This window comes from Phaethon aethereus (assembly GCF_964289735.1).
Source record: "Phaethon aethereus genome assembly, chromosome: 20".
NCBI lineage: Eukaryota > Metazoa > Chordata > Aves > Phaethontiformes > Phaethontidae > Phaethon > Phaethon aethereus.
Window position 1 is genome coordinate 2,695,566 of NC_138596.1, and position 27,405 is coordinate 2,722,970.

Consider the following 27,405-nt stretch of genomic DNA (forward strand, 5'->3'; position numbering starts at 1 on the left):
AGTAAGACATAACAGGGTGTGGTGATCCTATCTTCCGACGTGTGACCCTAGCGTTGCAGGACGGCTGGAGGTACCGAGCTTCGGATGCAGGTGCAGCGAGGCTACGGGGACTGCTCTCCCTGTGCCTCCAGACCGATGAGCTCGTAGGATGCGACAGCCAGTCAAAGTTCAGTTAAAGATTCTTCCCTCTCCCTTTTCTGACCATCTTTCGTCCTCCCATGTCTCCTCCTTTCCCCTCCCCTCCCTTTCCCTCCTCTTTTTTTTTCTCCTCCCATTCACTGTCAGGGAGGGCCGCCTCGGAAGGGCCGATTCAACAAGGCACGGCACCGGCAGAGACTAGCAGCGGCAGCAGCTACAACAGTGAGTGGATTGCAAATCACCAGGGGCTTAGGCGGCACAGCGGGGCAGTGCTTCTCCCCCGCAGCCCCACGTGCCCAGGTCACCGGTGATGTTTCCTGGGTGGTTTTGCACCTTGCTCCAAGCTACGCGGCTCCTTGGGGCGTCAGGAGCCCGGCCGCTGGTCCGCCTTGGCCAGCCTGGTGACCTGCGCTCGGGGACGGAAGAGCTGGGGCTGCAGAAGGTCAGGGCTGAGGTGTGCTTGGCAAATCTTCGTGCGTGTGCGTGGGTGCGCGGGGTATGCGTGCACTGGGGAAGGTTGTCCAGCACATGGGTGCAGCCAGGGCTGTTAGTCTTGAGCTGAAATGAGTGTCTGGAAGAGTAGACTGAAAAGTTGAGTGGTGTAAGCAAACTAGAGGTGGGTACAGGCCATGGATTAAAGACCCAGGTATACTAAGGCTCCCTCTCTACTAGTAAGCTAAAGGAGCCCGGCAATGTTCCCAGCCATGAAGCCAACTGGTATGGAGCAGCCCACATCTATGCTGGTAAATTATCTTAGCCTCCAAAACAGAGGAACATTGTGTCCAAGGTGCCTGTAGAGATGGCACAACCTAATCGCTAAAGATGTGGATGAGTTATTTGGGGGAGAAGATAAAGAAGAAGGTGCTCAATTCATGCCGGGGGGTGTTGTAAAACTTTACTCCCAGGGCTGGTTATGCTCCAGTGCTGGGGATGGCCCTAGACATGCTGGAATGTATTGGGACAGATGCAGCCTGAAAGACCCAAAAGCTGGTATTGCTGGGACTGAGGATTCAGCCTACTGCTGGGTGGGGGAGAAAAGAGAAAAAGCAGTTACTTGCAAAAAATTGGATGCAGATCACAGGTTCAGAACATCGCCTCCTCTTTGAGTCTCTCTGAACCTGGGTGATGTTCTGGGTGTTTCCTGGAAGCGACAAAAGCACTAACGCTTGCCTTAGCTGCGGAGGAAGGAGCGCATCCGTTTCTCTGTCAAGGCAGGGAAATTTGCGTAGAGTGAGGAGATCTTCTCATACGGACCTGCCCCCGGGGTAGGTGCGGCAGAGTGAGTGGGTTTGCTGTGTGTGCCTACTGAACAGTATGTATCACCACACCGTGGGGTGTCTTACTGCTGGTAGAAAATGGTGCTTAGTTATTGTATGTCTTGACGCTGTTACAAAACTGTATCGACGTGTTTTTTTCTACTAGTTCTCAAGGTTTTGCAGGTAGGTGTCATGGGACCAGCGTCCACGCTGTACCTGCGTTACCCCTCATGTGCTGGGTGAACGGTGCAGCCCTCTCTGCCTTAGGCTGCAGCTCTCTTTCCCTGTTGAGTAAAAGCGTGCAGCGATGTTTGCCCTCCCCACAAAAGATGCTGCTGGACCAAGTGTGTTTTCAAAGAGTTATGACATCCCCGGAGGGAAGGCATTGCACAGTGGGTGCTATTAAGAGTATGTTCACCGATTTGTGGCAGTTGCTTTCCACAAAGTATTTCTGCCCCTCGAGCCATTGCTCTGTGGTAAACTGTATCCGAGCACTGTAAACGCTGACTTCTTAATGGTCCACACCGTAAACAGCGTTAATGTTTTTAATGGGCAGAAGCACTCATCTTGTAACCCAATGGGGCTCCGAGAGGCTGCGTGACCCTGCCCAGCCTTTCTGCTCTGCTAAGGTCAAGCAGCTGCAGTGACTCCCCCCAGTCCTGCATCTGCTGGGGTGAAGTGTAAGTGTACAGACCTGTGCCTGGCAAACCTTCAAGATCTAGAAGGTTAAATAAATAAATGACCCTGGCACCAAAGCACACGGAGGCCCGGCAAGGTTGTAGGTTGTCTGATTTGCTCCGGTTTACCCCTGCCTGAGAGCTTGAAGCTGGCATTGGGAAGTAAATGCTGGCCCTCGAGAGTGAAGGGAGGGGGAAAGAGAATCCACTCTGAATGCTCATGGGGCTTTTTCTTTTTAATTTGCACACAGTGTTGAAAAGAGCTGCAATAAAGAAGAGCAAAAATGACCTGATTCATGCTGAAGAAGGTGAGGACCATTTCACAGACATTTGCTCCGTTGGTGAGTACTGGCTTTGCATTCCCCGAGATTTGGATCTCCACCTAAACATGTTCATACCATGTTTCCTCCGAGCGGCTCCTTTGCTCCAGAAGCTGCAGTTTCAAGAAGGAGAATTATCACTGCTCATGTGGCAGCACTCGACTTACCAAAGCAAATGGCTTCATGGCTTCACCCTCTTCCTCACGCTGCCCTGCTCAGCTATTGCATGCTGCACCCTTTAGCAGAGCCCTGCCCAAACATTTGGAGAATCCATGCTGTGTTGGCCATACTGGGATTCTGCTTGGAACATGCTCATTTATGCTAGCGAAGCCCAAATACATCAAATGATACTGCTAAGCCTCATCTGTTGTGGGGCGGAGAGGAGGTGGACGCTCGGTCACATCTGCTTCTAGTGCACAGTTGTATAGTTTTGCAGCCTTTGCCGTGTGAACAATTACTGGGAAATGCTGGGCAGTGGCCCTAATTCTCTCATTCTTGCCTCAGAAGAAGGTCTTAAAGCGATTCTCCACATTTTTAAAGCTAGATGTGGAGATATACACCTGTGGGCATGCAATGACCCACATGCCTCCAATGGAGAGTGTGGCATCCTTCACAGTGTCACGCTGATGGTGCGGATTTGCTATCTTCAGCTCTGGAGAATAAGACACTGTCAGGCTACAGAGATACTGCTTGTTCTGCAGTTAACAGAGAGCTGGTTCCCTCCGGAGATGTTGCCAAGTTGAGAAGCAAGCCTGGGGCTTAACGAGGGGTGGCAGGCTCTGAGCACACAGCACCCCGTCTACGGGGAGCTCTTTGGACATCAACAGAAAGACCTTTCGGTCGTGGGCTTTTACTTGCTCTCTGGGGAGACTGACTGCTTTGGAGTTAGCTCTTTTGCTTATTCCTGTCCCTGTTGTTTGAGTCTGTATTTTGTTTTGCTGCTGAAGCAGTAGATGTTCTCATTATCTTCCAAAGAAATGTCTTGGCACCCCAGTTACCACAGAGCAGCAAATCCTGGATGCATAAGAGTAGCAGCACGAACAGTACATGTGAGAGTGCGCGTCCATACATGCTTGCAAGCACAAGTCCCTCAGATCCTCTTTGGAAATTTGACATTAATATTTTAAGAGATTACAGCTGCTGCTGGGTTGGTTTTTTTTTTTTTCCCCCTTTAAATGAAGACCTGGTTGCAGGAAATTAATGTTCCTCAGCGTGTTGCTGACACCACCACCCACTGTTGAACTGCGACAGTCCCCTAGGCTGAGCAGGCTGCAGGTTTTGTGGCTAAACTGCTGACACTTCTAGGAGAGTTTTGTTGCTGAAAGAAGGCAAAAATGCAGCAACTGTGTGCATTTTTGTTTTGCTTTATTCTGGGAAGCTTGGATCCCTGCATGGATAACAAGGAACGGTCATTTTTTGAACATTTGTTCATGGTTGCAATAATTATGAGATCTTTGCATTCACATCCAAGTCCCTCCAGGCTCTGGGCACCCATGCCACGCCAACAGATCTTTGAATTCAGTATTTCAGGTGGCAACGAATGATGGAGCATCTGGACTCGTGGATAATCTGATGCAGAGCTGGGAACTGTCTCGGGAGCATATGGCAGGGAAAATAACAGCAGTGCTTTCCACCTTCTGCAAGTGGTTCACCCACTTGGGAAAAGTGTTTTTGATTTTGAATCATGGAACAAGACAGAAAAGAAGAAATGGATAAAGCAGACACTTCTGCGGGCTCCTGAAAAGGCTGAAACTGCATAACATAAACAATCATATCATATGGGCAATTAATTCAAACGCAAGTACCTCAGTGAGCCTTATAATTGCATTATAAAGCTCTACAGTGGTAAACACTTCCCAGTGTGTTCTCCGCAGTTGTTGTTAACGTTTCTTCTTTTCTTTCCTCCTAACTCTCAGCTTTCCTTCTTGCACTAATAAGCGTGCATTAGTAGATGCTGGATCCTTCTGGCTTCCCATCCTCCACTCTGTACCAGACACAGGACACTGTCTTGATTGCCAGACAGAGAAGTCTGGAGAAGTGGATGTTTTCTACATTTAGATCAGTTTAAATACTGCTCCTTTTCCTTTTGGGAAGATCAGTAGAGAGGGGACGAAAGGGCAGCAGACTATTCTCATGCAAGTCAGAGTATAGACTGGCTTGAATATGTGAGAGGTCTTAACCCGCTAAACAGAGTTACAATACAGTGCAACCTATATCTTAACCTGTAGTTCATTTTGTTGTCTTAAAGCAATAGATAAGCAGTATGATTTTTATTTTTTTTAAACTGCCAAAGGGAGGGTTATCAAACTAATAGAACCAGCAAACTGAGCTTTTCTGCAAGGAATCATAGAATCGTTGGGTTGGAAGGGACCTTTACAGGCCATTTAGTCCAACCCCCCTGCACTCAGCAGGGACTTCTTCAACTAGAGCAGGTTGCTCAGAGCCCCGACCAACCTGACCTGGGGTGTTTCCAGGGATAGGGCATCAACCACCTCTCTGGGCAACCTGAGCCAGGGTTTCACCACCCTCCTTGTGAAAAAATTCTTCCTTCTATCTAGTCTAAATCTGCCCTCTTTTAGTTTAAAACCATCACCCCTTGTCCTATCCTTACAGACCCTGCTAAAAAGTCTGTCCCCATCTTTCTTCTAAGCCCCTTTAAGCCCTGGCAGCAGTAAGGTCTCCCCGGAACCTTCTCTGCTCCAGGCTGAGCCCCCCCAGCTCTCCCAGCCTGTCCTCCCAGCAGAGCTGTTCCAGCCCTCGGAGCATTGCTGGGGCCTCCTCTGGCCCCGCTCCAACAGGTCCATGTCTGCCCTGAGGGCTCCAGAGCTGGACGCAGCACTGCAGGGGGGTTTCACCAGAGCGGGGCAGAGGGGCAGAATCCCCTCCCTTGCCCTGCTGGCCACGCTGCTTTCGGGGCAGCCCAGGACATGGTTGGCCTTTGGGCTGCGAGAGCACATTGCTGGCTTATGTCCAGCTTTTTGTCCATCAGTACCCCCAAGTCCTTCTCCATGGGGCTGCTCTCCATCCCTTCACCCCCAGCCTGTGTTGATACCAGGGGTTGCCCCAACCCAGGTGCAGGACCCTGCACTTGGCCTTGTTGAACCTCCTGAGGTTCACAGGGGCCCATTCCTTGAGCTTGTCCAGGTCCCTCTGGATGGGAGCTGGCAATAAGGAGTTTGTTCAAAGCCTGGCCAGGGCTAGCTCTGCATTTGACGTGTTGGCAGATGGCCAGAAATGTGGAATGAAGCAAAGAGCTTGCTTTCTATTGGGGAGATGGCGAAGCATGCTCTTGTGTAGCTGTGAGGCTTGGAGAATCCATTGTTGTCACATCTGGATGCTTCTTCCTTTCTATGAGTGCTGTGTTTGATGTTATTGCAGGATTAAAACAGGGTGAGATTCTCACTCTTTCCAAGTGTTGAAATGTGATCGAGCACACTGAAAAATTTGGCTGCCACAGACAGAACACTTTGTTCATGTAACCCCAACAACAGCCCATGCAAGTCACCTGCTCTCATGGTGCTTGGTCCAAGACAGGACGGCATGCGTCCTGGTCAGCCCTACCTGCTGGGAGGCCCCGTCCCGTGGTGGGCAAGGGCAATAGCATATTGCCTTACCACAAATCATCTCGAAACAAGGTTCGCTACCAATTTACCAATTTCACAGCGTGAAACAGGTAGCAGACAGCCTGCGGCAATCACGATTTGCCCTGTTGCAACAGCATCTGTGGCCGTTGCAGAGGAACTCCAATGGATGCCTGTGTTCGTTACTAACGTGTGCTGATTTCTCCTGCCTCAGCACTGGCCGGAGATTGCCTTTTCATCACTCGTTTGAACAGTGCCTGCTACCACAGGGGGAGAGCTTACGTTAGAATTAATTTCTTGTGTCCGCTTCCTACTGTTAAAACATTTGCCTCTTTTCCAGGGTTTCAGACCAGAGTCGAAATGTAGCTGATATAGGCAGAATTGACACAAATGAGTAGCTGTGCCCAAAATACGATGCATGGAGGCAGATTGAGATCTCTGCTGTAGAAATGCATGAAGTCAGAAAGTAAAATAAGGGGACTTCACTCAGTTCAGTAGTAATGACTGGGTCTTTGCCAGGTCCTTGGAGCAGGGGAAATAGGGATCAGCTTACCTGTTGCCAGCTACCCAGCTCTGAGAGGATGTGCTCACACCATAGGCAGATACACCACTATGCCTAGTGCTTTCTGTCCCTCCAGTCAACTAGGAACCCAAAAGTTGAGAGTTAAACTGGGATGGTCAAGATTGCTTCAAAGGGCTGGAAGCCCACTTTCTTTAGTGGTGGAGCTGGGCATTCATTCATGAAGTTTTAAAATCCCAGCCTTTCATCCCTCACAACGTCATTGCAAGCGAGATGCCCTTGCTCAGCCCATGGTCAATGTGCCCAGCTTTCTGCTCAGCTGCGTTTCCAGTGCTTTGGGGAAGGGTCTGTGTGTCCAGGAACGTCCTCTGGCTTTTCGCCTGCCGGGATGTGGTGTGGTGACTCTTTTTTCTGTCCCAGGGTCTCCTTTTGCTCGTGCCAGTTTGAAGAGTGGGAAGAACGAGAGCTCGTCCTACTTCAGGAGGAAAGAGAAAATGTTCCGGTTCTTCATTCGGCGCATGGTGAAAGCTCAGAGCTTCTACTGGATCGTCCTCTGCGTGGTCGCCCTCAACACGCTCTGCGTCGCGATGGTGCACTACGATCAGCCGGAGAAGCTCACCACTGCGTTGTGTGAGTATCGGGGACTCCGCCTTTCCTCTAACGAGACCTTGCATTTTTGATCACTCTGAACACTGCTGTCACATCCCCATGCTGTCACATCCCCACGAGGTCTGGTTTTTGGCTTCCTATGCCTCCCTCAGAGGAGGGTCAAAAATGCATTAACGAGTGGTTCTAGTAACTCATGAGTAATTGAGTCATACAAATCAGAGAAAATCCACCAGGACATGATACTGGTTTGAGATGGGAATGCTATTCTAAACTTATCCTGATATCTGAAACTTCAGATTCAACCACGTTTAAACCTTGTGACACAGCAGGAGGTTTTGTTCTGTAGCAGGCTTTATGAAAAGGAGGGGAAATGGCTCTGTGTTTGGGTAAAGGCAGGCTTCTCTGTCTTATCAGCGTCTGCCCAGAGAACTGCAGAATTCATGCCACTTTGCAGCTGATCTGCATCCGAGGGTGATTTCTGTTGTGGACATACTTAAAGCTCTGCCAGCTCTGATGTCGAAGGGATAGCAACACGTGCAATGGCCAGTGCTACCTGGGAGATAAAAACGTCTATCTTTGCTTATAGAATCATATATTAATTCACACAGAATCACTAAGGTTGGAAAGGACCTTCAAGATCATCAAGTCCAGTCATTAACCCAATGCCACCATGCCCCCTAAACCATGTCCCGAAGCGCCACATCCACATATGTTTTGAACACTTCTAGTGATGGTGACTCCACCACCTCCCTGGGCAGCCTGTTCCAATGCTTGACCACTCTCGGTGAAGAAATTTTTCCTAATATCCAATCTAAACCTCCCCGGCACAACTTGAGGCCATTTCCTCTTGTCCTATCACTAGTTACTTGGGAGAAGAGACCAACCCCCACCTCACCACAACCCCCTTTCAGGTAGTTGTAGAGAGCGATAAGGTCTCCCCTCAGCCTCCTCTTCTCCAGACTGAACACCCCCAGTTCCCTCAGCCGCTCCTCATCAGACTTGTGCTCCAGACGCCTCCCCAGCTCCGTTGCCCTTCTCTGGACACACTCCAGCACCTCAACATCCTTCTTGTAGCGAGGAGCCCAAAACTGAACAAAGTATTCAAGGTGCGGCCTCACCAGTGCTGAGCACAGGGGCACGATCACTGCCCTGCTCCTGCTGGCCACACTATTGCTGATACAAGCCAGGATACTGTTGGCCTTCTTGGCGACCTGGGCAATTCACTACAGTTGTAGCAATTATTGTAATGCTCTTTAAAAGGTTGCAACTTTACAGGTCTTTTTTTGTAACCATGCCTTCCTTACTAATGGTGTGTGATAAATGGGATAGATGTCACGATGCCCTTCTGTGAAAATATGTACAATAGTGATAGAAATAACACCATACAGAAGGTTATACTATATTTGTGCAAACAGTTTTGTTTTAGCGTGGTTCCTGTGGTCATCTATCAGTTCAGGCTTCACATAGTCTATAAGCGCTTTTGAAGTTTGATTGTTTTTTTTTAAATTGTGTATTGTTTTGTCATATGATGAATAATAAATGGAGGCAGCTTTCTGCAATCAGAGCCTTTACACATCATGGTGCTACACTGAGGTTGCAGACTTGCTCATAGAGCCTGTTTTAAAAAAAAGTGGAAAGTGAGGGATGGAGCTTTTCTGTTTATTTTAATGAAGGTTGTAGGCTATGACTCCTAGACCTGGAAAAGTTGTGGAAATTGGTAGAGTAAGAATATGGTGACACTGAAAGTGGGAGTTTTTCCTACTGAAAGGAAGGGATGGAGGGCTGGTTTCTGGAAGACAGAGCCGTTACATTGGCCACTTTTGACTCTATGAAGCAGCCAGGAATGAATCTTTTGTTCAGCATTTGATATTCAGATATGGTTAGTTCAGAACTTGTTAAGTAGAACTTCTGAAGCAAGCAAACGGAAGACGAGGGAAAAAAACCCAAAATATTTCAAACAGTCTATCTTAATAATTTTGGCTTAGATCATTAAAGATACTTCTCTATCTGATTTTCCTTGATTTCTATATCAATTAGATACTTAAATATTTCTAGCCCCAGATCCTTAGGTCTTACCTTATTATAAGGAAATAAACTTTTGAAGTTTTTTTTTTATAGACTAAGAGGTCAAGAACACTAGCTGCTCTAACTTCAAAAAACTCCCTATTAATGTTTGCTGAAATATTTAATACCATCAGGTAACTGGAGCTATAATGAGATATGCATAAGAAGGACAGAAACTTCTTTCAATGCTGGGTTTGTTTGTGTGGATTTTTGGGGGGGTTGTTCTTTTTTTTCCCCAAGATTTAGACTGAGAAGAGAGACAGGCTACACAGACAGGTTAGCCTTGCTTATTAATTTCCTAAACTTAACAGAGAAAATAATAAGGTAGATTGGCAGAGTAATTAGAAGTTTGAGGCTTAGGATTTCCTCTTGAATTAGGAGTAGATGTCTAGAAAAAAAAACACTTTAGGTCTCTCAACTCAAAAAAGAAGGCTTCAGGTTTACAAACTCAGTTTCAGGAACACTTTATACATTTCTAAGAGAACATAAAGAAATCCATGTGCCAGTAACTTCTACTTAATGTTCATATGAGAGCTGAAAGTGATGTTTCTGTTGATTAGAATTAAAGGTACACCTCCAGGTGGGAAATGTATCTGGGACAGAGACCACAAATTAGGCTCCCAAACTACCTCGGCTGAAGACAGAAAAATAGGGAAGGATGAAATTGTGTTGTGCCTGGGGTCAGGGATTGGGGTGGATCCTTCTGCCAGGAGCTCTGCATGTGTCCATAATACCCAGTATCATGAATTAGTTTCAGAAACATTTGAGGAGCATACTTTAATTTCTTGGTGCTGGGTACCACCTAGCTAAGAACGAGTGATCCCATTGACTTATTTTTAATGGAAAAGTCAGCAAACACCAAACAACCATGTATTCTAGGGTGTTAAATCCCAGGCATCTCCCAGCCATAGGTGCTTTCCTGTGTCTTGTCTGGCCTTTTTATGTCTTTGTGTCATTGCACTGCCATTTACTTGTAAGACTTAAGTGTCCTTTGTCCATATGGAAACACCTGGACAGATGTTTCACAAATCAATCCCTTCGATTCACTAAAAGAAATACTAGTGGCTACGGAGAAACACTGCTGGAAACACCACTGTAATTGGTGAGAGGCAACATAGAGGTGGGTCACAGACAAAACCAGAATATCTGAGAAATCATATGTTTTGTGGCTGTTCTCATATAGGTATAAGCATTGGGTCTTGAAGTGGAGTGGTACAAGATTAGCCCCCATGACAGAGTAAAAGTCAGAGGTGCAGAATGAATGCTTGTCATGGAAATTCTAAGATACTCTAGATAATTGTCTCTTGGTTTTTTGTTGGTTTTCTTTTTTTTTTCAAAGAGAGTTTTCTCCAAGACAAGAAGCAGAGGTGCCATGGGTTCATTCTGGGGAGGATTGTGTCTGGTATGTCTTACGGGGTAGTGTAGTGGAAACTCTGGGAAGAAACCTATTTTAATGTCATTTTAGAACAATTTCTTCTGAGAATTGACCACTGAAAAGGCTTAGAAGCTCAACCATTTAAATTACATGAGTCCCATACCTCCAAACTCTCCCAACTTTTCAGGATGAGGAGCTGTAGTATTGTATTCACGCCTGTCCTTGCATCAGTAATGACCTAAAGGTTTCTGCCTGCTTTCCTGGGGATGGTATAGTTTTCATAGCATAATTATTCCTGCTAATCCAAAGTTTAATATTGAATACAGGGAATATTTTACACCTTACGGTATGTGGGACTTTGTGTGGACTAACTGGTTGTTTTGTTGTTACAATCGCAGTAAGGCTGGACTTGGCCCCTCTCACTCCTGCACGCACTAAACCGCAGCCAGCCTGATGAACCCTGCAGTTAAACACGCTTGTGAATGAGCCCAGCTGTGGTTTAGCCCTCAAGGAGTGCTCCTTGAAAGCCCTGTTCTGCCCAAGATTAGTGCACAAATCCATTAAATATAGGCAGAACAAGACATCACAAAACCAGGAGATTTTAAAGAGCTCCTGGAAATACTTGGCGAAATCCTTTAACTGTAAGAGTGACAGAGTTTAAAAATGGCTTGAAAGTTAATCCATGATGAGTGAACTTCGCTACAGAGGAGCAGGACTCGATTAGTCTGCTGTAGAGCAGGAGAGAAATAGCCAATTCTAATTATGTTGTTTCATGGAAGGTGCTTAGAAATGAACTGATGAGGAGTTTTGTGAACTGTAGCAGCAGGAGAGGAGTGCATTAAAGTCTGGGAGGATCTGCTAAACCCTGAAACTCTACCCAGGCACCTCTAATTCAATTATACCTGTCCCTCCAGGGAAACATTTAATTACATTACAAATTAATTTTACTTGAAGAATGGTTGGTAAAAGCCTGCATTGATTTATTTTTCCCTTGGTCTTTTCTTTTAACTTTTCTGTTCTTGAATTGTTCTGATTAGCTTTCTCTGTTTGATATTCCATACTGATGCAACTGCTTTGGAAAAGGAACTGTAGGAGCTTTAGAAAGGGGCTTGGGATTTCTTTAGTCTTACTGAAAGGGTTGATGAGAAAGTCTTTGAATTCTTGGGCTATGATGAATAACGGGACATACTTTATGCCCCTGTAATTATCCCCAAATTAGATCAGAGATTTTCCTTCTCTGTATGTCCAGTGCCAAATTGCAATAGGAGTTTTGTCGTACTGCACATGGACATATGGCATGTTCTGCCCACTGAAGCATGGGCCTTCAGTCAAATAAGTTGCAGTTCCCTATAAACGTATATATTTCATGGAGCCATCCATGATTGTCATCTGTTTGCTCTAATTTCCACCATTGCCAGTATTCTCAGAAAGAAGAGACTTCTGTCAGAAGACAACTCTGTAATCTAACCTAGGAAAGCATCAGTGAGATCTAGTAGCAGCAAAGATGCATCTTCAACTGGGGGCAACAAACCAACAAAATCCATAATGTGGGCACACAGTAGAGGTGCAGTGTTAAGAGGTTTTAAGTCAGGACTGTGCCTTTTTAAAATACATGCTGTAGCTTGAGCAGAAGTTGCAAGCCTGATGTGGGAAGAGCTGAACACATTTGCGTGCCCTATGCTGTGCAGGAGGCCAGCAGAGATGGTGCTGGTCTCCTGTTCCTCTGGCTAAAGCTGTGGAAGAAGGCTGGAACCAGAGCTCTCTGGCTTCCACGGGGTGAGCTTTAGGGACCATGGTGAGAAGGTTTTAGGATTTGATTAATGAGGTTTCACTTGAGAGCCCTCTCTTCAGGCTTCCCTTCCCCTGTGGCTGCCCTTCACGAAGCAGCGCTCTCCATGTTTCTCCAGCTAACACTACAGTGAACCTTAACTTGCTCCTAAATTTATATCTGTCTGAAAACAAGATCCAGAATGTCTCCTTTCTGATAAATACAGAATTTGAAAACAGTATTTTAGCCATTATGGCCTAAGAACGTTTTCCCTGTGTGCCACGCAATGCTGAACAATGTGTTTGGTACAATTAGGCTTTTTTTGATGATGTTGTGTTTGTCTTTGAAGTAGATAGCCAGCTCCCTCTGGATGTAAATATGCAGCATTTGCAATTGTGAGGAAAAGGCTTTCTGAAACGAGCATATTTATTTATGTCTGCTGAACATTTCATGTCTGCTTTGTCAAAGAGGAAGAAGATGTACTTCGCCGAGGTTGTCCTCCTGGTTGGTTTAATGTGTGAGGAGGATGAAGAGAGGAAACCAAAGCAACAGCCTCTGCACCTGCTCCTAATGACATTGGACTTGGAGATTGGACAGAAATGGGATTAATCCATATGTAATTGACAAAAAAGAGATGCTAACTATCTAATTCAAACGTATGGGTCAAAAAGGTGGTAGCACGGCCTTTGCCAATAGCACAAATTTGAAATTAAATAAGAGTATTTGTATCAAACTTTTTTTCTTTAAATCACATTACAAAATGCTTCTGCTTAAGGCATATTAAATTACATGTGGGATCTGAATACCAGGAGGTCCAAACAATGAAATTGCATTTTCAATTATATGGGCAGGGCCACGTCAGAAGAAATCGTGTTTCTGATCTGTCCGCTGGACAAGCTGATTCATTTCAAGTCAATTCCTTCTGCACCAGGAGTTCACTATGTCCATATTTTCTGTGCCTCCGTGCCTCCATCCCTTGTCCTTACAGTGCTATGATTTGTAGGATCTGGTACCTGCTGAACTATAGCTATTGCTGCCTGTTTTGAACTCTGATCTAGATGGGATTCGTCAGCTGTGAAAGGACAAGTTGGGTGGTTCTTTCAAGAGCAGCAGAAGGAAGTTGTTTCTTGGATGTCCTGAGTTTCTAATGTTTCTTTTTTTTTCTTAAATCAAATATTTCTTGATTCTGTTTTACTTAGGGCATTTGCCAGCTCTTTTTCTCCTGTGATATTCTGGTTTTGCATGTGTGTTTGCAGGATATGTCAGTCCGATGATGGAACACTGCGTTGTTGATACCTGGTTTTTATTCATACTGCTGCTGGATGGGTGATTGAATGTTTATCCTTGTTTCTTTCCTCCTTTTTCTTCTTTTGAAGTGATGGTAATTGTCTTGGCAAGGTGTACCGAGATCTGCTGGTGAAAATTACAGTAGAAAACCCCTACCTAGTATTTTTGTTATTTTGTGAAAGTGTATGGGGCACACCTGAATTGTAACTCTTAAAGGTGGGTTTGTTGGATAGATAAGAGGATAAGAATCTCCCTGTCAGAGTGAGATAGGAAGCAGGTAGAGGTTGTGCAATGCTTTCTGTAGGTCTGATCTACAGCTCCTCCCTAAGATTTTAAGTTTTGTCTGCTAACTAAGAAAGGCCACCGGTTTCAAAGAATGGTTTGATATCAATCCTCGTGATAAGGAGACTTCACATTGAAGTCATTCCAATGAGCTCTGATGGGCTTGCTGAGCTCTGCGGAGTGTGAAACCAAAGATGGGAGTGATAACCTCCCAGCAAGGGAGGGACTCTTGTGGCGCAAGCTTTCCCTCTGAGCTAATGACTGAAATAGGTGACAGCAGCAGCACAAATTCTTCCAACCCTAGAGAAGATGCATCTGCTTTACTGGGGGAGTTTTGCCTTCTGTTTCCTAACATTTCCAAAGTACATAGGGTGCAGAATGGAAGTTCAGGGTCTGGCCTGGAAGCTAGTTTAAGCTTCTGATTTACGGGGCCAGCTATTAATAATTAAGAATTTTAACATTTTTACTACTTCACAATTGTGATCTTTTTAGTTATGCGCAAGGAAATTCAATACTGCTGAGCTCGTGTTTTTTAAAAATTCTGTATTTTTATATCATTGGACTTGTCAGCCGTCTGATTTTATGCCTAACATGGGTTGACCTCATCCCTTTCTCACACCCTCTGCACTCGAATAGTCAGATGGATTGCCAGTGTAACTGTGGATGATTACCTTGTGTTGGGAACAACTGTTTGCTCCCTGAGCTGTTGTGTCTGATGTCAGAAAGGAAAGAAAAGACCCTCATACTTTGTCATCTTGATCCTCAAATGTGAACACTTTGCCCTTGATAGTCTCCTTTAATGATGTTGCTCTTATTTTCAAGGAGAGTAGGTTACATGGTATAATTAATGCCCTCCTGGTATTTCTTCCCGTGTTGCACATGTTGGCAGATGTCCTTGTAGGCTCCTCGCTGAAGCATTAATACTACCTTTCTCATCTAGTTAGTGCTTCCTGGATGCCAGTTAACTTTATGCCCATTATATTTCAGGACTCTCATTTAAAATGTAAACCCCTTTTTTAATTATTTTTTGATAATTGAAGCTGTATTTTTCAAGCAATTTCAAAAGACAAGCAGCAATGAGAGATGGACCTGGGCCAACCGTGCTCACTCAGTATGAACGTGCAATGGAAGCCATGCAGTTTGAAAGGACCCTCGTTCCCTCTTCTCTCTTTCCCCATGCTTGTTAGCTGAAGCCGCATATTACAGGAGATGTACAGCACCTGGGATTCAGGATTATCTAGCTGAAATTTTCCTTGTTGCAACGTGTATCTGTTGCCTCTTGTCAGTCTGTGTGTACCTTTGAGAAAACTTTGGCACCATCTTGTCTTTATCGTTCCTAGAATCGTAAAACTGAAATTACAGAAGATGACTTTCCGGCAGCACCTGCGCTGCTACAGCATCCGAGAGCCTTCTGTGCTGCGCTAAGCAATGTTATTAATCTCCACCTTTCGAAGTTTGATTCTTTTCCTCATCTTTTCTCTAGAGAGAGGGGGTTTGCCTTATACTATTTGGTTTGTTTTGGTAGTGTTTTTTTGCCCTTTATGTGTTTTGTTTTAACATTCCACTGTTGCTTGTTGCTTATTGGCCTCCAGATCTCAACTTGCATGACTAAAATGCCAAAGGCAGTGTTTTCTGTAGCTTCAAGTCCTAAAAACTTGATCTGGAAACTGAAGTCTCCAGCTATGTTCTTTCTGCCCTTTGTTTCATCATAGGTGATAAATTTTCCCATCAAAAGCTGCACAGCCTATTTGCCTGTGATATGTGAAGCAGAAGGAAGCAGATCTTGCTCTTCCATAATTATATGGTTATACAGGCATAATAAAAATAAACGTGGCTATGTGCTAACAGTAGACACAACACCTCTGAAAAGGAGATCTCAGAGGCAGCAGTTCAGTTGGGTATGAAGGTATTTTATCATGAGAGGGTGTTACAAAAGCTTATACCCCTCTCCCAAAAGCGCCTGTCTCGTGTAGGTACAGAAGTCGCAAACATACATTTGCAAAACGTTATCTGTGCAATTAAATTAGACCTTTAGAAATATTAGATCCAGAGTTTTCTTTTGAAATTCCTTTACAAAGGCGAGGAGAATATTATTTAATGCTCATACCAACCTTCCCACAGTACACATGAAACATTGCCTTCACAGTTATTGAAGGCTGAATTCCGCTCATGTGCATATAGAAATAATTATGTGAAACTGTCCTCGGGGTCTTGTTTGCCATTGCAAAGGGATTTTCTTCTGGCAGAAGGCAGTCTGTATTGCGAAAAATTAGCATTGTTCCCCACATGAAGAGATTTGCCTACCAAGGTCTTGTGGACTAATTTAATTTCTCTTCCTGTTTCCAGATTTCGCGGAGTTTGTTTTTCTGGGTCTGTTCCTTACTGAGATGTCTTTGAAGATGTATGGACTGGGGCCAAGAAATTACTTCCACTCTTCATTCAACTGCTTTGACTTTGGGGTGAGTAGGCTGGTGTGTGGATGTAGTGTGTGGCTCTCCCGTTATTTGATGGGGTCACTGTAGGGGGATTGGACTAGGTGACCTTTAAAGGTCCCTTCCAACCCAAACTATTCTATGATTCTATGATTTAAGGGCGAGTATGGGGATCCATGGGAAACGGTGCTGTGTGTCTTCGGCGGGGAGTAGTCATTGTATAAATTAGCTGCAGCGAAGCACATTAAGCTTCCCCTAGTTATCGTTCTTTTTGAAGAAATGTGACAGCTGGGGATTTCATTTCCTCAGCAAGCTACAGGGTGTTCGCAGCATCAGCACCAGTAAATGCTCTGATTACTGAGAGAATCTCTCTCCTGTTTAAATGAGGTGATTGAAAGACAAAAAATCCCACACATCTTATTGCTCATCTCCCCTATCACCCATTTAATGGCCTTTACCTCAGGATACATAGGCAGCACTTTTCAGAGATGAGTGCCCAGAAGTAGAAGTCTAAATACATGATCAGGTGACAGAAAGGCAATAATTCACATCCATTTATTGCATAAGCACAGGTTCTGCCCTTCGTGCTAAAAATATAGCTTTGAAGTGGGAATAGTGGGACCAGTTTTGACTCTGCTTAACAAAGTTGCATCCAGATGTTAATTTATTCATTAAAAGCTATTAGGCTGTAATCTGTCCTCACAGAGGTTAATTTGGCTTCTCTTACCTTTAGTGTGGGCTGAGCACTGCATCCCAGGGCAGGAATCGGTCTGTAAGGTTTCTTTAACAAACCAGATACAAAGCTTATGATACAGCCATGGGCAAGGGGAAAACAGTTCAGGTCATTGTACATGTCATCCAGCCCTTCTCTCCAAGGTTTAGTCTGTTGTTTCTATTCTTTATGGCCAAAATATGAGAGTCATTCCTTTCCCCCATGGAGCAAAGTTCCTTGCTTCAGCTCTGCTCCCACCAGGGAGGAGGAGGTATTCTTACCTTCGGTGTGTGACCACTCCTAAACCCAAGACTACAGGTAGAGCCACCTTCTCTTTTTGGCAGTGTCAGCAGAAAAGCTCAGAGCTAAATAGACTTTGAGATGAAACCATCCAGCCCAGGAATCTGTGTCCAATGGACTGAGGTGTTGCATCAGGCTGCACCACATGTGGGGGTCTCCTCTCTGGGGTGTCCATCACAGCTGGTGGTGGCTCAGAGCACTGAAATGCATTGTGTCACTCTTTCTGGCTGCATAGCCCAAAGGATAATACACAGACTCTAACTGTTGTGGGAGGAAACCAGAGCACAAATAACACGGATAATGTAAGATAACTGGATGTCTGCACATTCAGAGTTGGCACCTAATCCAAGGAGGGCAGAGAGGCTCCCTTCAGCTAAAGGCAGCCAATCCATGGCAAGGTTTAACTGTACCGGCAAGATGTCCTGCAAAGGCTGGAATGACGAGTGCGCCCACAGAATATAAGGGGGCTGACACCCAGCTTTCATTAAGTTCAGTGCATGCCCAAAGACCCCAGCTTCTGTAAGCTGAGTCAAAGACTTTTGGCAGCCAAGTAATATTGCCTAGTTGGTCTTTTAAGGGTGTTACTGCCTTGTTTGCATTGTCTAGTGGCAGGCACTAGATCAGACACAGATCCTCCTAGAAGCTATGCTATGGCACATGGAGGACAGGGAGGTGATTCAAGACAGCCAGCATGGCTTCACCACAGGCAAGTCCTGCCTGACCAAACTAGTGACCTTCTATGATGGAGTGACCACATCCGTGGACAAGGGAAGAGATACCGACATCATCTATCTGGACTTCTGTAAGGCCTTTGACACTGCCTCCCACAACATCCTTCTCTCTAAATTGGTGAGATATGGATTTGATGGATGGACAGTTGGGTAGATGAGGAATTGGTTGGATGGTTGCATCCAGAGGGTAGTGGTCAATGGCTCGATGTCCAGATGGATATTGGTGATGAACAGTGTCCCTCATGGGTTCATACTGGGACCAGTACTCTTTAATCTCATCATCAATGACATAGTGGGATCGAGTGCACTCTCAGCAAGTTTGCAGATGGCACCAAACTGAGTCGTGTGGTTGACACGCCTGAGGGATGGGATGCCATCCAGAGGGAGCTGGACAAGCTCTAGGAATGGGCCCCTGTGAACCTCAGGAGGTTCAACAAGGCCAAGTGCAGGGTCTTGCACCTGGGTGGGGGCAACCCCTGGTATCAGCACAGGCTGGGGATGAAGGGTTGGAGAGCAGCCCCATGGAGAAGGACTTGGGGGTCCTGGTGGGTGAGAAGCTGGACACGAGCTGGCAACCTGTGCTCGCAGCCCAGAGCCAACAGTGTCCTGGGCTGCCCCCAAAGCTGCGTGACCGGCGGGGCGAGGGAGGGGATTCTGCTCTGGGGGGTGCGTCCAGATCTGGAGCCCTCGGCACAGGAGAGACATGGACCTGTTGGAGCAGGGCCAGAGGAGGCCCCAGCAATGCTCCGAGGGCTGGAACAGCTCTGCTGGGAGGACAGGCTGGGAGAGCTGGGGGGGCTCAGCCTGGAGCAGAGAAGGCTCCGGGGAGACCTTAGTGCAGCTGCCAGGGCTGAGAGGGGCTTAGAAGAAAGATGGGGACAGACTTTTTAGCAGGGTCTGTAGTGACAGGACAAGGAGTAAGGGTTTTAAACTAAAAGAGGGGAGAATTAGACTAGATCTACGGAAGAAATTTTTGACAAGGAGGGTGGTGAAACCCTGGGTCAGGTTGCCCAGAGAGGTGGTCGATGCCCCATCCCTGGAAACATCCCAGGTCAGGTTGGTCGGGGCTCTGAGCAACCTGATCTAGTTGAAGAAGTCCCTGCTCACTGCAGGGGAGTTGGACTAGATGGCCTTTAAAGGTCCCTTCCCACCCAATGATTCTATGATTCTATGATGTCCTTCAGTGATGGATTAGGTAGGCTCTGAGCTGCAACCAGCTTGCCCCCATGCTGGCTGCCAGTTTCCCTGGATCCTTGTATCCAGGATGCTCCTTCCACACCAAGAAGAGCTTGTACCTAGTGGTCAGGGACAGGTGATTTAGGAGCTTGAACTAAGCTGAGATAAACCTACCAGGTCTCTCTGCTTTGTGTCATGCTGTGGTGAGTGCAGCACTGGCAATAAGCTTTGCTGAATATTTCCCAGGAGGGAAAGCTGTTGATCTGTTTCTAATGCTTCCTCCTTTAGAGAATCCATAGGGATCCTACTTCTATCTATGTTTCTTCCTCCTCACCCACCTTCCACCCCCGAGAATTAATTCAGCTACTTCACCCCCACTGGAACATCACACAGATCTGTAGTCAGTTTAGTTTGACAAACCATCAGGATGAAACCATTCAAATGCAAAAAGTGAAACAAAAAATCAGAGCAACATCAGTCTTGGGAGAAACACTCCGGTGGGGTCTCGTGTGAAACATGCTCCCAGGAGGCAGTGTTGGGATGCCAGGAAAATTAATTATCAGTGTAACATGTGGAGGGTCTAAGGAAAGGTTTTTGCTGATTCATGAGGGATTCCCAAGAGTGACACACTGTGGGAGAGAAGTTTTAGTCCCTTCTTTTTCTGATGGGAGTAACTGGAGGAGCAGCTGTTGTGTATCTCCATTTCCCACTACATTTTCTTGATGCTCAGGGTACTGCATTTCTTGCAGAGCAGCCGCAAGCAATGCTGTAGTTTTCCAAAGATATCCAGGTTTCTGTTTATGAAAGGGGTTTCCAACTGCTGAGTCTCCCAGCACTGCTCAGATAGACACAGCTCTGCCAGCCCTGACTTCCCACTAACGCTCCCTCTCACAACGCAAACCAGCTGCTTGCTGGGGCCCGGTGATAATGTGTTTATGGGCTGCTTCGCGCAACTGGGGACCAGCTCCGTGGGAGCTCTGGAATGCTAGGTTAGTGCAAGTAATAACAGCAACTGGCAGTGAAATGCCTGTCTTCTTTTATTAACTGTGCAGTAACCTGTGTGGATATAATTGCCCTTCCCAATTGTGTTCAACCCATTACTATTTTGTCCTTTTTGCAATAAAGGATTTCAGAGAAGATTTCTTTGTCACTTGAGGTTAATTCTCTGCCAATCTTAAAACAAAAAACCAGAAAAAACAAAACTTAAAAATACCCACCTTGATTTGGGACAATTTTTTCAATAACCTGAGGCTGAGGTGCTGGCAGACGATTGTATGTGCATGCTAGAGGCTTTGCAGGATCTCCTAATACCTATTACCTTAATTGCTCTCCTAAAAACTCTCAGTTGCCAGAAGTTTCTGGTAGATATTGCCCAGAGCTAATGCTTCACTGTTCTGCAGTGCTGTGGGTGAAGACTTTCAGTGCTTCTGATGGGAAGGGGAAGATGGGGCAGTGTCCCCCTGAATCCCTGCAGGCTGTCCGGATCGGCTTCATGGGCTGAGAAAATGAATTGCTGGCATTTGCAGTTGAGCCAGTGTTAAAAAAAAAAAAAAGAAAAGTATGGTGTCCTTCAAAAAAAGTTTATTTTAAGGTAGTTTGCTTGCTAGAGAAGAAAGCAACAAGTTCCTATTTGTGATTTCTATGTGTCCGTCCTGCTTCTAGGTATTGCCCTTTTTCAGAACAGACTGCAGAAAGTTAGAACAAGGTTTTTTAGTGCTGTTGGCTAATTCATGATTTTGCTGAAGCCTTCATAAGAAAACCATCACAGCCCGAGCTCTGATTCTTGTTCTCTCCTCAACCTCTCTAGAAACACCACAAAGAACTAAGCAGAAGTTTTACCTTATGTAAAATGGACTCTTCTTGCAGGTCATCGTGGGAAGTATATTTGAAGTTATTTGGGCTGCAGTGAAACCGGGTACCTCATTCGGCATCAGCGTATTGAGAGCGCTTCGGCTGCTGAGGATTTTCAAAGTAACAAAGTACGTTGTGCTCCCTTCCCGCTCACATTAGACTTTCAGCACTCTGTGAAATCTCTAGCACCGGCCCCACAGCAAGTAGTAGTACTTTCCACGCTTGTAAATAAAATTAAAAAAAAAAATAAAAAAAAAAACAAACACCAAAAAAACCCAACAAAAAAACCCCCCAAAACCTGTCACAAAGGTCTATTCTGTCCTAACGTCCTATGTCTGCAGCTGGCCCTAATGGAGGACAGGAACGGGAGAAAACTGCGGGTGCAGAGTTGCCCTTTCCTTGGCTGGGCAACTGGGGTTTCTGGCAGTTGAAAGTTTAGGGAGATGCTGAGCCTGTGGCTGAGGAGCCCTTTGCCCAGCCTCGCGTGCAGGTCTGTCTGCCCTGGGCAGGCGGCTGCACAGCGTGCTGATGGGCTGCCTGAGAGCACCCTTCTTGTCTTCGGGGTTTTTTTTAAGCTTGCCTAAAACAAAAATCTTGTGAGGTGATGCCTTATTTCTTCTGGTAAGAGAAAAAAGTTTCTTATTTACTTTCTAAGCCCCATCAACTGCCCACTGTCCTTCTCTGCCGCTGCTCTGGGCATAGTTCCTTAAATATTTAGGAACGGGAAAGTTGAGCTACCCTGGTTATTGCTAGATACTAAATCCTGATGCCTGAGCTGCTGTCTTGACACAAATATGAAGTGTGTTGCTGTTGCCTGTGCTGTGTCTGGTCTGGGAACCTCTGAGGTTTTCAGCCTTGAGCCTGTGAAGTTGAATTCTCACTAGGGTTGGGTTGCTGCAGCTTGGCAGTCGTTTTCATGCTCGTGCATTGTGTTAACATGTGCTGGCACCAGCAAACAGCTACTGTGCAATTTATAAACCCATCTAGCGCAATTTCTGTGGGATTTCAAAATTGTGGTGTGGAAATTTATGACATACTTAGGTGCTCCTGCTGTTCTTTTCCACCTTTCTGGTTGTTTTGGTTGGTTTTTTGGTGTGTGGGTTTTTTTTTTTTTTCCCCCCCACACCGTTACCTCCTCAGATCTCCCCTCTTTCCACCACTCTCTTACTTGTTCTTGGCTTGAAGGAGGAATAGCACCTCCCTCCAAAAAAACCCCAACACCTCAAATAGATAAAGCACAAGTTATCGCATTTGAGCAAAACAAAGAAAGTTTTTTTCAAAGAAAAAACTGCAAAGTAACCAGGTACTTTGGCAGCTCTCCAAAGACGCAGGTTTTGTTAACTCTGTTGAGTTTGCTGATTTGTATCTGCTAATCATGCTGCAGATCCAAGATTTGTGCGTGATACGGCGTCGTTTGTTGTACTGTGGGACAAAGGGGTTGGAAACATCAAGTTCTGTAAATGTCCAGCAAAATAGGTGGGCCCCTGCCCCAGAAATGTCGCTATGGTCTACCTTTGCACGAATCTGATTTATGAAAACTCCAGTTTGTTTGTTTGTTTCTTTTTTTACTGCTACTCCAGTAGCAAATTCGTAGCAATTAATTGTCAGCTATCAATTTTATCCAGATCTGCTGAGATTTAGCGTATCTGATTGCGTGTTTTACACTTTAAAAATTTTGGACATTTTTGCAAGTTAAAATGCTCTTTTTGCAAATTTGGACTATTCGGGATTTTAGCCAACATCATAAAGTGATGAAGCCCGAGATTTAACTTGAAGCACACCGTGGAGCAAGCAGAGTGCTTTACCCCTTCTCAGTACAGCGAGAGAAATTCTCACCAGGCCTGATGGCACCAGGCACAGATTGCTACCCACCCTCTCTCAGTACAGTCTTTACTGCAAAAACACCCTGACCCTCAGTAGTTTTCTTTTTTTCCCTTTTTCCATCTCTTTTGTAGCAATTTTTCTCTGAAGCTCCCTGCCCTGTTGTGGTTTTTTTTGTGTGTCTGTGTTTAACAGAAGCCACTTGCAGTCCATCTGCTTTGAATAACCGATGGTATTAGACTTTTTGATTCATATGTCCCAAATCAGTGAGACTGCAGACAGCAGAGCCATGCAATAGCTAAAAAGTTAAATTACAGCTGGCTTGAAAGGCGACAGCAGATGCACTATGAGGAGACACAGCCTAAGTGGGGCTAAAATCCAGCAAGGAGGATGAGAAGAAAACAGGCTCACATGTTTTCCTCTTTGTCATGGCAGAGCCGAGTGGGGGACTGGCATCTGTAGAAATGCAACTCCCCGTATATCCTGGCGCTCTGTAGTCTGGCTGGGTTTGGTGCTGAGCTATTCCAGGGCAAGACGGAGCCTCCACATGTATTTTTGTGTCCGGCTGTGTTAACTGCGAGGTGTGACCTCCTTGCTTGTGGCAGACTTCGCCTGAAGCCATTGTGTCAAGCATGGGAGAGACACTTGGTCAGCAAACCATTCCTCCTTCTCCAAGGAGAGCAGCTCAGCCCCTTTGGCTTGGGGATTAAACCTGAGTAGGTTTGGTTGCAACCTTTTCAGTTGAAGATACTCTCCCAAGAGACCAAAGCTTCCCCTGAAACCTCTGTCGCCTTATTATGGATGTAACTTGTCTTGGCATGGGTGCAGCAGGAGTGCAAGATCCTGCTTCTCCTGGGATGGACGTGCCCAGGAGCCGTGGACGTGCCTCAGCACAGAGAAACGGGGGGTGGTTCAGTGCTCCCAGATACACCTGGGGGAAGGAAGGGCAGGAAAATGAAGGCAAAGAGAAGAGAAAGGATGGCATTTCTGCTCAAACTTCTCTCCCCATCAGCAGATCAGACAAATCCGTGGGCTCCCTTCTGCCAGATGCCCACAGCTGCGCTGCAGGAAGGAGCTCAGCGCCCGGGGCTGTCCCCAAAACTGCGGCCGGAGGACACGCAGGGCAGGGAGGTAGAGCATGCTGCGGCAGAGAGTCACCTCTGGATGGCAGCTCCCAGTGCCGCGTGCTGGAAACGGGAGAGGTCACTGTAAAAAAAGAGAAGAATTTCCCCCCATGGTCTCAGACTCAGAACTTTTAACAGAGGACATGCGAAATGGCTCTATATCACTTGTTTCCTAGTGCCTGCTCCAGCCCTGTTGTTCTGCATGCCTGTCTGTCCAAAAGGAGACCGTCAAAGAGCTCCTCTGCCTAATAGCTCTGCCTACGTTTTCCGATTCATTAGTTTTCCTAATATAAATGCTCCCTGCCTGTTCTCAGCAGGGCAATAAAGCCAGGAAAGAGAGCTGTTCCTGAGCACCCTCCCTGGCAAGCGGTCGCTCGGCGTGCCTGCCTGCCAGCGTGCCAGGAGCCCTCTCGGGGCACAGGGGAGAGAAAAGCAAACGGACTGTAGTGTCTGGCCAGATGCAACTTGGGTGTGTCAGTCGGGATTCGGGCTGAGCCGTTCCCTCTTGCTGTATTGGAGTTAACGTCCCGGGTTTGTTTGCATCCCCCGAGGCGGCTGCTCAGTCCTGGGCGCTTCAGCTCCGTGGCTGAATTGCCCCACACCAAAGGCGCCGTTGTGCATGAACCTGCGCGTGTTAAACACCTACTGAAATGTTTAAACCTGTGGGAGGTTAAGTCCACTTGTCGCTACCAGCATTTGGTAAGTTGGACGGACGCACCGCAAAGACGCCCTGGTAGAAATGAGTCGTTTATTCCTGATTAGTGTCTTATGAAGGGAGGGGTTCACTGTCCCCACATCCAGTCTCACCTTGGTGATATCGACACACGCCTGGTTTTGACACCCCTGCTGACTGCCATGCCAGATGAGAAGATGCAGACAGGTCGAAATCTGTAGCGGGAAAGGGGTTACTGAGAAACTGAACGGACGCTTTCAGTGCAGATGACTGCTCTGCGTGGGTGCACGTGCACCGAGGTGACCGTCTCTGCCCTTGAGATGCTGCAAGAAATTCTGCCGCTCAGTGAGCTGTGTTTTCCAGTCATAGAAGGGGAGTTTAAAGATGCTCATGTTCCTCACCGTTCTTTTCCATTTTTATAATAAGAAAATAGATTGTATTAGTTTCTTGCCAAAGACTCTTCTCCCACTAACGTTCTCTCTTGGCTGCTCCGGTCTCCAACGCAGGTACTGGAATTCCCTGAGGAATCTGGTGGTCTCCTTGCTGAACTCCATGAAGTCCATCATCAGTTTGCTCTTCCTGCTCTTCCTGTTCATTGTGGTGTTTGCTCTGCTGGGGATGCAGCTCTTTGGAGGACAGTAAGTCTAATTCATCGTTGTCCTTTCTGGAGTAATCTGAAAGCAATCACCTGGAACATGGAAGGGAGAGGGCTGCAGGGCTTGGAAGAGCCACATCGTGGGTGCATGTGTCAGCCTTTTTGGGCTGCTGAGACGTGGCCTCTGGTTTGTAGGAAAATAGTTCCTGTTCTGGTGTTTTATCTGGAGACGAATTCTTTCTGGTTCCCCTAATTCAAAGCTCCAGTGTCATTCCATGGTCCCCATGTACACCCAGAGCTCTGAAACAGGACTGCGGGAGGCAGCACTTTTTCTACTGTTAAGGGGAAAGGCAAATTCTTTCCCTGATAGCCAGGGTGACAGTGTATTTATTTGCTTGGAATATTTTTCTTCTGGAAAACATAGTTTTGTTGAATCTGATTTTTCTCATTAGAAATGCCAGTTGTGATAAATTTTGCAGCAAGAAATACCACAATGTAATCATTTAAACTCCAGCATAAATTTTGAAATGAAATAACATGGTGGGGTTTTTTCCAATCAATCGCTATTTGATCTTTAAAATATTACAATGAAACGCTCTACTAAGAGGGCAATTTCAGTTTTGACTTTTACACTTGAGAACTTCTTGGAATGGTTTGTTCTGCAAAATTATTTGAGATTTTGATTGTTCATTTTAATTGTGGGTGAAAATGAGTTTCAAAGCATCAGAATTTTCTCCAGGAATAAAATTGAGTTTCTGCTAACAGTTCTGTTAAGCACCTTCTCAGAGACACTGTGTTCCCCGCTGCGGTCACCTGGGGTGTTATTGCCAGGTGGAACAAATGTTGCTCCCTGACTCCAGTTACAGGGTATTGCCAGGCTGCGTGAGAGCTGCTTGTCTCTCACTGCTCTTGTTTTTATTTCTTACTTCTCTCTAGATTCAACTTCCAAGATGAAACGCCAACCACGAATTTCGATACCTTCCCTGCTGCCATCCTCACAGTATTCCAGGTAAAGCCATACCTTGTCCTGGGTTCGCGTTAGAAAATAAGTTCCTGTCCATCTCTTCCTGTTTATGGAGGGCAAAGAGGTCCCCAAAAATCCGTGGAATTTAGGAAAGGGGAAGTCTTTCCTTCTCAAGCATTTTGCCACGCTGACCAATCAATGCATCATTAAAAATCAGTGCTGTGGAATTAAGGAAAATTAGAACAAAATATTTTTTGCTAGGAAAAAAATATTGATGAAATAGGCATTTCTGTGCTGAGCTTGAAGTCTGCATGTGCCCAGGCTCTCTTCTTTGGGGGCCCCCGCGGCGGTGGCTGTGTGTGCCCCGCTGCAGAGATCGTCCCACCTGGAAGCCCCGGCAGAGAGCGAGCTGTCGACCTGTTCCACTATCTCCTGTGGTTGCCATAATTTAATGAGGAGAGAGGCCTGAGCTAGAAATAATGTCACATTTTACACGGTAACGGCTCCAGATAAGAATTACAGCCAGTGGGGGAGCACAGAAAGAGGCGTCAGCCTTGGGCAAGCGCGTGTGGCGGCAGGGAGAGTGCGCGGGTCTGGCAGATGCAACGCTCAGGTTGAAGAGCCCAGTGTGGCGGCTGTTCTCTGCGTGCCTGTTTAGGGAGAGTTACGTGGGGTGTTTCAGTGGAGAGCTGGGGATGCTGCACGCGCTCCACGCGCAGGCAGCGCTCGCAGGTCGGTGGAAGATTGCCCTGCACTTACGGCGTTGTCCTACGCAAAGTCTTGATGGGGGCTTGAGTGAGACTTGACCCTGGGTCCAAACTTCCATAGATCTCAGTAAGGCTTGGCTTATGTATTTCGGTCTCATGTCCCTAAAAGGGGTGAGGGGGGAAGAGTTTGATGACAGGCTTTGGGTTAAAACAGAAAAAGAGTCTAAAAGAAGATGTGTCCTGTGACCTCTGCAATAAGCAGCTCCATGTGGGTATTGCTTCTCTCCAGATGTGGAGCAGGTTCAGCGGTACTTACCTCACAGGATATTGCAAATCATGGTAGATTAATATTTGCATAGTATTTTAGTACTCGTCAAAGAAAGGGCTTACAGAAATGTAAAGGTATTGCCCCAGAGCTGGAACTGAACCCGAGTCAGGCTCC

The 27,405-nt window shown here is 46.2% G+C and overlaps 1 protein-coding gene across 1 annotated transcript in view; it reads left to right on the forward strand.

Moving 5' to 3' along the window:
• The window catches only part of CACNA1B (calcium voltage-gated channel subunit alpha1 B), a 300,523-nt gene that overhangs the window by 160,543 nt on the left and 112,575 nt on the right, over positions 1-27,405 (forward strand). Inside the window, exons 10-16 of the mRNA XM_082009035.1 lie at positions 286-360; positions 2,323-2,412; positions 6,913-7,122; positions 16,224-16,336; positions 21,095-21,207; positions 25,204-25,335; positions 26,229-26,301. Coding sequence (XP_081865161.1) covers positions 286-360; positions 2,323-2,412; positions 6,913-7,122; positions 16,224-16,336; positions 21,095-21,207; positions 25,204-25,335; positions 26,229-26,301 — 806 coding nt within the window. The remainder of the gene's footprint in view (positions 1-285; positions 361-2,322; positions 2,413-6,912; positions 7,123-16,223; positions 16,337-21,094; positions 21,208-25,203; positions 25,336-26,228; positions 26,302-27,405) is intronic.